The 9,497-nt window shown below is 42.0% G+C and overlaps 2 protein-coding genes across 3 annotated transcripts; one reads left to right on the top strand and one right to left on the bottom strand.

The window, feature by feature from the left end:
- Positions 1-17: 17 nt before the first annotated feature.
- On the bottom strand, positions 18-4,310 carry LOC113214732 (succinate dehydrogenase [ubiquinone] flavoprotein subunit, mitochondrial). Its single transcript, XM_026434194.2, has 12 exons — positions 4,142-4,310; positions 3,171-3,263; positions 2,874-3,091; positions 2,691-2,791; positions 2,299-2,585; positions 2,067-2,205; positions 1,816-1,984; positions 1,291-1,681; positions 966-1,157; positions 752-895; positions 550-663; positions 18-457 (listed from the first exon to the last, which is right to left on the bottom strand). Exons 1-12 carry the CDS (start codon positions 4,190-4,192, stop codon positions 371-373), a joined length of 1,986 nt encoding a protein of 661 aa, XP_026289979.1. The 5' UTR covers positions 4,193-4,310; the 3' UTR covers positions 18-370.
- Positions 4,311-4,536: 226 nt separating this feature from the next.
- On the top strand, positions 4,537-8,093 carry LOC113214733 (E3 ubiquitin-protein ligase RAD18-like). Of its 2 annotated transcripts, none has more exons than XM_052265982.1 (11): positions 4,537-4,663; positions 4,816-4,949; positions 5,075-5,153; positions 5,236-5,386; positions 5,463-5,523; positions 5,606-6,165; positions 6,282-6,425; positions 6,536-6,653; positions 6,755-6,818; positions 6,906-7,760; positions 7,839-8,093. In XM_052265982.1, the coding sequence occupies exons 2-11, from the start codon at positions 4,905-4,907 to the stop codon at positions 7,862-7,864; spliced, it is 2,103 nt and encodes a 700-aa protein (XP_052121942.1). In that variant the 5' UTR covers positions 4,537-4,663; positions 4,816-4,904; the 3' UTR covers positions 7,865-8,093. The 2 variants fall into 2 exon arrangements, with proteins under 2 accessions (XP_052121942.1, XP_026289981.1); XM_026434196.2 differs by having other exon boundaries at positions 4,635-4,712.
- The last annotated feature ends 1,404 nt before the right edge of the window (positions 8,094-9,497 follow it).

Genomic DNA, 9,497 nt, shown 5'->3' with positions numbered 1-9,497 from the left:
AATCATAAATAAATAAATATGTCTTTACCTGATTTTAATTCTAAATAACAGATTTGTGCACTGATGAGACATATGTAATCAGTAAAAGGTTTAAAACAATGAGAAATGTACATAGATTCTCAGACCACTGATAAAATAAGCACAATTTTAAGTTATACAAGAAAAAAGAATGACATTTATAGTTCTCACACTGGCCTCTATTTTGTACAACAAAATCATAACTGCATCTTTTTTATAATAAGTCAGTCAGCAAAGCTCACTTCACAGGTCCACACAGATTGGATCTAGACATTTTACCACCAGAGACAATCATGGGGCATGCATGTGCTGTTGCAGAATTGAGCTGCATTAAATCTACTATTTGAAGAATCTAATATGACCTAATTGCTGGAGGAACTGTCTTGCACTCCTTGTCATCCAAAGTGTGATCAATGACAGGCCTGTAAGTAATGGTGACCTATAACAGAAAAAAATGGAAAATACAGAAATTAAATATGAGGGGAAAAAAACGTAAAAGCAATAATCAAATACAACAGGTTACAGACTGACCTTGCCAGTTTCAGGGTCCATTCGGGTAAGAGTGTGCTTCCTCCAGTGCTTTTCAACCGGTAAAGGTGTCTGGCCTTCCAGAGGCTTAGAGTAGTCATACTCATCAATACGGCTCTGTAAGTAATGAATGAAAATTAAGAACTTCCCTACATAAAAATAGATAGGTAGAGTGGTATAATGATTTGATTGAATTTTAACATACCTTGAAATCTTCACGTGCATGAGCACCCCTGCTTTCCTTCCTGTTCTCTGCAGAGTAGATGGTTTGCATAGCATTCAGGAGGAGATTTTGTAGCTCCAAACTCTCAATCAAATCTGAGTTCCAGACCAAGCTCCTGTCAGAGATCTGAAAATTTACAATATTAGCAAAAGTGCACATGTGTTAAGATTTCATGATTGGATCAAGAATAGCTCACCTTCAGATCCTTAAGTTCTTTGTAAATAGCGTCCATCTGCTTGCAGCCTTCCTGGAGGGTCTCAGCAGTTCGGAATACAGCTGCATTTGTCTGCATGCACTTTTGCATTCTCAGGCGCAAGTCAGCTGTTGAGGTGTGTCCATCAGCATACCTTACGGAATCTAGGTTGGCAACTGATTCCTCTCCAGCATTCTAAAGGATACATAGAAAACAAAATGAATGATATTATATCAAACTTCATTCACTACTCCTCGTTTTCAGAGTATTTCTGTAAAAATTTGAGGTAGCGATGGAGTGCACGTTTTACAAAACAAAGAAAACTTACCGCCTTCAGAGGTCCAATAGCTTCTCCGGGCTTGTTCTCCTCAGCGATGGCGTGGGCGCAGGCGCGGCCGAACACAACCAGGTCGAGTAGAGAGTTGGCGCCCAGCCGGTTGGCGCCATGCACGGAGGAGCAACCAGCCTCTCCGGCGGCGTACAAGCCGCGCACGATCTCGTCGGTGCCGTCATTCTTCAGCACCTGTCCCTTGTAGTTGGTGGGCACACCGCCCATGTTGTAGTGCACGGTGGGCAGCACGGGGATGGGCTCGCGGGTCACGTCCACGCCAGCGAACACCATGGCTGTCTCAGAGATACCAGGCAGACGGGTAGCCAGCTGTTCTGGGGGCAGGTGGTGCAGCTGCAGGTAAACGTGGTCCTTGTCGGGTCCACAGCCACTGTGGGAAAGACACATATTGATCCAAATCAGGTTTGCAAAATACTGTTTACAAAAACTTGAGTGATAAAAACCGATAGAAAGAGATAAAAAGAGATAAAGAGATAGATAGAGATAAAAAACCAAAGAACTAACCGTCCTTCACGGATCTCGATGGTCATGGACCGAGACACGACGTCACGAGATGCAAGATCCTTGGCTACTGGAGCGTAACGCTCCATGAAACGCTCACCCTGGCTGTTAATGAGGTAGCCTCCCTCACCACGACATCCTTCAGTGATGAGACAACCAGCACCATAAATACCTGTGAGGGAATGTCAGTTTCTTGAATTCTATGAAACAACAAAAACTACAAGCATAATACATTAAACTTTGTAAGAATATACCAGTAGGGTGGAACTGAACAAACTCCAGATCTTCATTCTGCAGGCCAGCACGTGTGACCATTGCTGTGCCATCACCAGTGCAGGTGTGGGCTGATGTGCAGGAAAAGTAAGCACGTCCATAGCCTCCAGTTGCAAGAATCTAGTAAAATCATTGAAAAATACATAAATTCAATTTAAAAGTAAAGTTAGTGCTGTAGCAATAATTTGAAGGATGAAAGATTCTTTTACTTACGGTATTCTTAGATCTGAATCTGTGAAGAGATCCATCCTCCAGACAAATGGCAATAACACCTCGGCATTCTCCATCTTCAATTAAAAGGTCGAGGGCAAAGTACTCAATGAAGTAATTGCAATCGTACCGAAGAGACTGGCCATAAAGGGTGTGAAGAAGGGAGTGACCAGTTCGGTCTGCAACACAGCAGCATCTGTGTGCCTGGCCACCTTTGCCAAAATTGTAAGATTGACCACCAAAGGCTCGTTGATAGATCTTTCCTTCAGGAGTTCGGCTGAAGGGCATACCTGAAAAGTATTGTTCAATTTGTGAAAAAGGCACTGAATAAATTTTTAATCTTCTAAAAACAATGACAGTAAACTACACAAATTAAAATGACTAGCTTCACTAACCATAGTTTTCTAATTCTGTCACAGCCTTAGGAGCTTCACGGGTCATGTAGTGAATTGCATCTTGATCTCCAAGCCAATCTGATCCTTTCACCGTATCATACCTAAGGAATTTTTGCATAAGTGATCCATGAAACAATCTATACATGAAAATTCCCAAGGCAGCTATTTTTTAGGGTCACTTACATGTGCCAAACCCAGTTATCTGGTTCCATGTTACCAAGAGCTGCATTAATACCACCTTGAGCAGCAACTGTGTGTGATCTGGTTGGGAAAAGCTTGGTAATAACAGCCGTCTTGAATCCTTCGGCCACAAGACCAAAGGCAGCTCGGAGGCCAGCCCCACCAGCTCCCACTACCACAGCATCAAATGTGTGGTCAACAACTGGGTAGTCCCGAGACACCTGGAAGAATGATAAAACCATTGTGAAACAGGTAGAAAAAACAACAAATTTTAACTTAAAGTGGATGAACATTATTTACAGCGTCTGAAGTTTTAGCCTCGGATTTGACACCACCAACAGTGTAGTGGAAGTTGCGAGCAACTGCTGTCAAAGCTGGCATCCCCGCGCCCTTCTGAAATAGTAAAAGAAGAGTTATTACTACTACTCCACTTCAGTGGTGACAATACAACAATATGCATTAATTATACACTGGGAAGGAAACTTGAGACAAAAAGTGGGAGATGTAGAAGATAAGGTCTAAGCACTTAGAGGTTAACATAAAGGGCATGGTGTGTTACATAATAGAATAACAAAATCAAATATCATCCAGTAGTCAGCAAAAATGATAAAGATACTGTCAACAATAGTGGAAGTGAGTTAGGTATGCTGTTTAAGAAGTAGCTATGAAGAATAGTAGTTCATAACAAAAACATTACAAGTAGACTCCAATCCTGTACTGTACAAATTATCTAACATATGTACCAAGAAAAGTGGAAAGGCAGTTTAGAATCCATTCTAGATTTTAAAGGCAGCTAAACTAGTGAGGTGAATGACTTGCACTAACTTAAAGCGAATTAAAATTATAATGAATAAACGCCAACAAAATAAGAATGCAATTAAAAATTTCCTCAACTCTAAAACGAAGTCCGATAGCAAATCAGATACAAGACATTGCTTAAAAAGCTGCTTAAAATCAGATATATGGAGGAAAATACTAATACGCTTTGAAAACAAAAAGCACTTTAGAAATTAAAACAGGTGACTTAACCTCCAAGAGAGTACTTTCATGCAGATTTACAGTTATTCGCAACAACAACTCATCAGTTTATTCGAAAAAAGGCGACAGGTACGAAGTTTCAGTACCAATTAAGTATGATAGCGGTATTTTTAACGAAAATTATATGTTATGTAACTATTTTCCAAGTCTTGGGACGTGACCAGAAGAAAAATATTGAACAACCAATCGCTGGGTAAAATAAGGGAAGTAATGAGTTCGAGCGAGATAATTACCACAGAGAGGGCCGGCGCGGAGCGCGCAGCCATAGAGGCGACGTTTAACATGGCACTTTTTGTACAATAATCCCGGTTCGAAATAAAATCTTCAACTACGTAGATGCCCTTCTCGGAGTCATACGACTGACGAGCGCAGACGCAGATCGAGCGGCCCTCGCGTCGACTGCTAGGAACATTCGAGGGTAGGGCTACGATCGAAAGAGACGCTCAAGTATCTTCCACCCTTGTCTAACCAAAGAGATTGAGTCAAAAAGTACACACGCAGTTTTCGGATGCAGCCACTTTTATATTGCCACCCCACCGAAGCTTTCAAAATTTGAAATCAAGGACGTGCCTACACTTATCAATGCGTCGTCTCTAAAATATATCAGTTAGCTAGATGTAGAGAAAAGTTTTATTGCCTACTTTCATCAAATTCAACAATGTTTTTCTTTTTTTGTACTTTCAAATATAAGCAAGTGTTGAACAGCCTGAGAAAAGCGCGGGCAGCGGGTGTTCTTCTGCTTGTTTGACTTATCGGTCTGTGGAAACTCAACGAAATCTGACGAAATTCGAAATTTAGACTTTGGTGATTGAACGCATGAATGCCTTCTTTTTGAAGTTTTGTCCTGATGTTGATGAGTATTTTTATTGTAGCACATCCATTAGGTTTAATGTGTTATTTTGGCTAGGTTTTAGAAAATGACTAGAGAATGACTATGAGAGGTTATTTATATACATCTTGTTATTATTAAAAATATATTGTATTCCACATTTTAAAATGGACGACGTTGAGTTGGACTTTTCATCCGTTCCAGATTTCGAGGTAGGTTTTTTTAATATTTAAAGTATTAATCTAAATCAATACTTTCATATTTCCTCTATGTTGTGTATGAAAGTCACTTCACTGAGTTCAGGAGAATCTAATTATGTTGGTCTTTCTTAATACAGGAACTAGATAACGAATTGAAATGTGGGATTTGTTATGAACGTATCGTAACACCTATGATAACTTCATGTTCGCACACATGTACGTTGCACAATAGCTGTCATTGTCGCTTATCTAATAGTTCGTCAAACTGTTGATGATATATTCTCAATTTAATTTCCAGTTTGTTCTCTCTGCATTCGAAAATGGCTGGCAACCAAACAAGTATGCCCAGCTTGCTCTGAAACAGTTTATGAAAGTTCATTGAGGAGAAACCCAATGGTAGAGAATATTATTACTGCATTATACAACTTTGTCAAAAAAAGAGAGAAAAGGTAAATTGATTTGACTGATTGTACTGGTTTTGAAAAATGTATACACAACAGCTCATTTAATTTTTCATCTTTACAGGAGCACTTTACAGTCTGCAACTCCAGGTTCTTCAAAAATTAAAGAAACACTGCAATCTCAGGTACCTGTATTTTTCTTGATATCTAAAATTTATGATCATATCTTCTACACATTTGAATAACTTTTACTGTCTCATATTTTAGTTAAAATCCAAGACTAAGCAGAAAACCTCAAATTTAAGCAATGATCACAATCAAGACTCAGATAGTGAAGATGATTTTTTGCCAAAGAAGACTCCTCCCATCACTCCGAGGATGACTGCGAATGAGAAGTTGACTATTTCCTCTCGTTCGTCTCCTTCCTCAAACACACCACAAAGGAGTGTGAATCAGAAGATGTCAATAAAATCTTTGTCATCTCCTCCGCTTAAAACACCACAAAGAATTGTGATGAAGCCATCAACTTCATCACCTGCTCCATCATCTCCAGCTTTATCTTCAGCTGCAATGAACTCTCCAGGACCAGCTGTACAAAAAGGACCAAAAGTTGCATGCCCTGTATGCAGGCAATTGATGCCAGAGACTATAATTAATGCACATCTAGACAAATGCTTGGCAGGGGAGTCAACCAGTGGGTCTAGTAGTAATCAAAGTGGTCCAAATACTCCTAGTTTGTCTAGTAATCACAATGGATTAAGCAAAAAGGCTGTGCAACCTGCTAGCCCTAGTATGAGTCAGTCAGTTTCCAAAACTGTTAAGAAAAGGTATGTAAACGTCCTGAGATTTAATATCTTGAAACAATTTTTTATTTGAAAGTAACTCATTCAAGGGTACTTTTTATAACTGCAACAAAATTATTATTTGTGTTGTCTATTTTTAGCAATGAGAGAAGTGGTCAGTCACTGGAACCAATCAAGAAGATGGTTTACAATCTTTTTAAAGATGCTCAGTTAAAAAAAGAGTTGAAAAAGTATGGTCTGTCTGCTACTGGTGACCGTACAGTTCTTTTATCTCGTTTAAATCGGTTAGTTTTCCTCCTGTACTGATTAACAAGTGCATGTACTTAATGTTCTGTTGCATTTCAAATCATCACACTGATGACTCTCTCACCATGAATTTCATGTTCACTTTCAGTTATGTTGCAATGCATAATGCAGAGTGTGATGCAACTAACCCACGGTCATTAGAAGAGCTAAGGAAAACATTTGAAAAAGAAGATAAGTCACTCATAGCACCACCAAGCAAATCATTTGTAAGTTTTTATCCACTAGCTTCTATAAAAACTACCACAGTCAGTCAACTAAACCTAGGAGTACAAATACTGTTAACCATACAATGGCTTTCGTTTTGCAGAGTAAATTATTTAGTTCAAAGCAGCCAGACCCTGAAGAATTTGAGCACCATAGGAAAGGTTACAGTAAGTTTTCAATCAAATTTCAGGATGTGTAAAATTGCATGTATGTTAATTCTACCTTACATAGCTTACCTATACATTTGGTTGCAGTTCAACAAAACAAGAGTAGTTTTGACACTCTTGTTGAGCTGGCCAGGAAAACTAGGCAACCAAAGAAAGAGAGCAAATCTGTTTCCAATGGAAATGTTGCCTCCACATCTACATCTATAAGTAAAGTGAATTTTAACCGTGCAGATTCATTATCAGATTCTGAAGAAGAACTCAGTGACAACAAGAAAATTAAAGAAAAGCTGTTAAACCGAGAACTCTCCTCTTCTGATGAAGATACAAATGCATCTAAGACAACAAAATCAGAGCTAAATAAGATGGAGAACATGACGAAGAAATTCATTGATCCCGTAGTTATAGACAGTTCTGACAGTGAAATTGATTATTCACCATTGGGAAAAGATAGTCCTGTAAAACGGCACTCTGACAGTGACGATAGTGACAACCTTTCTCCTGAGGTAAGCAAGACACCTCTGAATTTTCAAAAAAAGGCAATGAATGTCAAGAGAAAAGTTCAGTGTGTTGAAAGTGCAAGTGATGAAGAAGCTGAAAAATCTGGCAGGCCAGAGAAAAGAGCTTCTCTTGAAGGAAGATCTCCCATACTTGTGAGAAAAACTCCTGTCAGACGAGAGCTAAGAAGCAGGGCTTCTCAAAGCAAGAAAGTAATTCCATCTGAGCTCCCGAATCGGTGTCGGCGTAGTCAAAGAAATGCTGTGAAGAGCAATGAAGAGAAACCTTCACAGAAACCCCCGTCCCCTGATATGTTTGGAACACCTTCGTCATCTGGTTCATCCGATATTCCTTGTGGCCAAGCTAAACAAAAACAGAAAGACGATGCAAAAGATGATGATGCATTAAGCCAACTTGTTTCCTTAATTGATGATGATGATGATGATGGTAAGTAATTTGGAAAGACCCATTTTAATTTATCTGTTTATTCGTTGTTGTTTTTCTCACTAACTATTTCTGTTACAGGAAGCACAACTGATTTTGAAGATTGATGGCAACTGTAAACACTATTTTGCATGCAATGTGTAGTGTTTCTCAGATATGACCTGTGATGGATAGTTTTAATCTTTAATTAACATTTTAAATTTTCAAAAAGAAAAATATTTTTTATTGATTTCTGCTAAATTTGCAGGGAGAAGCGGAAGAATGCATGTATTTCACTTGTGAAATGCAAGATTCGAATTAAAAACTTTACGGTTGGCTCGACCCACTCAGAGTCTATGCCAGTAGCACCTTAATAAGCTCTGGAATATCTGCAAATTGTCTCCTTTCTCCATTTCTGTTTTCTGTACGGCTGTTTCGAGTGGCTTCTCGGTTTGCTCGGTGCGGCGCAGCGCGCATGGTAAAGAAGCCCCCCCCCGCAAAGACAAGCAAAAGACAATGAAGCTCGGGGGAGGTGAGGGCGCGGGCTGCGCGGGCGGGAGGAGCGCAGGACAAGGCCCAGAGAAAAGGAGAGGGGAAAGTGGGTGGGGCGCCGGCTGGGCCTCCAGACCATTTGCAACAAATTGATGGGGCATTGCGCTCCGTGACCGGCTCCGGTAATGGTCCCCAATGGTAGAGCCTAATGCCTCTTTATGGCTCGGTGTCCACCAGAAGCCCCCTCCCCTTTCCTCGGACCCCTACCACTAGCCCCCCCCCCCCCCCTTTCCCCCCCCCCCCCCCCCCCCAGCCGAGGGGTGGGGGCGGGGGGGGGGGGGGGGGGTCGGTCACCCACTTTTCCCTCAACGGCTCGGGGCAGATCATCTCCTCCGCGCTGGGCTTACACTTGGCCTAGGCCAGGTCTAGCCAGGTCTAGCCAAGCCAGGTCCGGCGCGGGGGCTGCCTGCACCTGCACACGCGATGGGATGTTCCCAGTGGAGGGGTGCGTGGCGCCCCCCCCCCCTCCTCCCACCCCGCGCCCGTGCTGCACTTAGCGGCGCCGTTATGACTCCTCGCCTCCCTGGAGATGCTGCCTGGGAATGCAATCCGCTTTTATTTGCCGGCGCGAGGGAACATGGGCCCGGTGGCTGGACACGCTTGATACCGCAGCGGCGGCGCGGCGCGGCGGGCTGCATTCTCCCGATTCTCCGGCGGCGTGCTTCCCTCTGAACGCGCCTCTGCCTGCTGCGCCGCTATCTGACCGTAAATGCCTCGCGGTACCCCTGCGCTCTACTGCACCGCTCGATGCTGCTGCGTTGTGGGCTCCATTCAGCATTCAGGCCCTGTTTCGAGGTCAAAACTTTTCTTTCAGAGGAAAAAAAATAATATCGCACTCATGTGTGCCGTTGGGATGTGTGTGAAATTGTTGTTCGTGGTATTTTACCAATTCACGTGCTCTTTGAATGAGATATTCAAATTATTTTCAAACATAATTATCGGATACTGACGCCTCAGGCGCGTGGCCAGAACGGTGGTAGTGCAGCCCCCCCCCCCCTCCTCTACTACCACCAAAGAATCCTCAGAAGTCTATTTGTATTTATTTGTCAATGGAACAAGTTAGACGTCTGATGGGTTGGTAACTGGCAAACCACCTGTAAGATGACCAGAAGTGCGACATGACAAGACTCAAAATGATATCCTGCCTGCACCAATAGCAAAGGCGTGCAACTGTCAGTGCATGGTTTGTAGTGTTCAACGACATGGTGC

The sequence above is a fragment of the Frankliniella occidentalis genome, unplaced genomic scaffold (assembly GCF_000697945.3).
Source record: "Frankliniella occidentalis isolate FOCC.00 unplaced genomic scaffold, Focc_3.1 Scaffold33, whole genome shotgun sequence".
Classification (NCBI taxonomy): Eukaryota; Metazoa; Arthropoda; class Insecta; order Thysanoptera; family Thripidae; genus Frankliniella; species Frankliniella occidentalis.
This window is presented reverse-complemented; position numbering and strand designations above follow the sequence as displayed.

Coding starts and splice junctions, on each gene's coding strand:
- LOC113214732 (XM_026434194.2), bottom strand. CDS start 4,192: ATGTTAAACGTCGCCTCTATGGCTGCGCGCTCCGCGCCGGCCCTCTCT. Junction 2,206..2,298: donor GATTCAGATCTAAGAATACC/GTAAGTAAAAGA, acceptor TGATTTTACTAG/ATTCTTGCAACTGGAGGCTA. Junction 458..549: donor TGGACCCTGAAACTGGCAAG/GTCAGTCTGTAA, acceptor TTTCTGTTATAG/GTCACCATTACTTACAGGCC.
- LOC113214733 (XM_052265982.1), top strand. CDS start 4,905: ATGGACGACGTTGAGTTGGACTTTTCATCCGTTCCAGATTTCGAG. Junction 4,950..5,074: donor CATCCGTTCCAGATTTCGAG/GTAGGTTTTTTT, acceptor TTCTTAATACAG/GAACTAGATAACGAATTGAA. Junction 5,524..5,605: donor AAGAAACACTGCAATCTCAG/GTACCTGTATTT, acceptor CTCATATTTTAG/TTAAAATCCAAGACTAAGCA.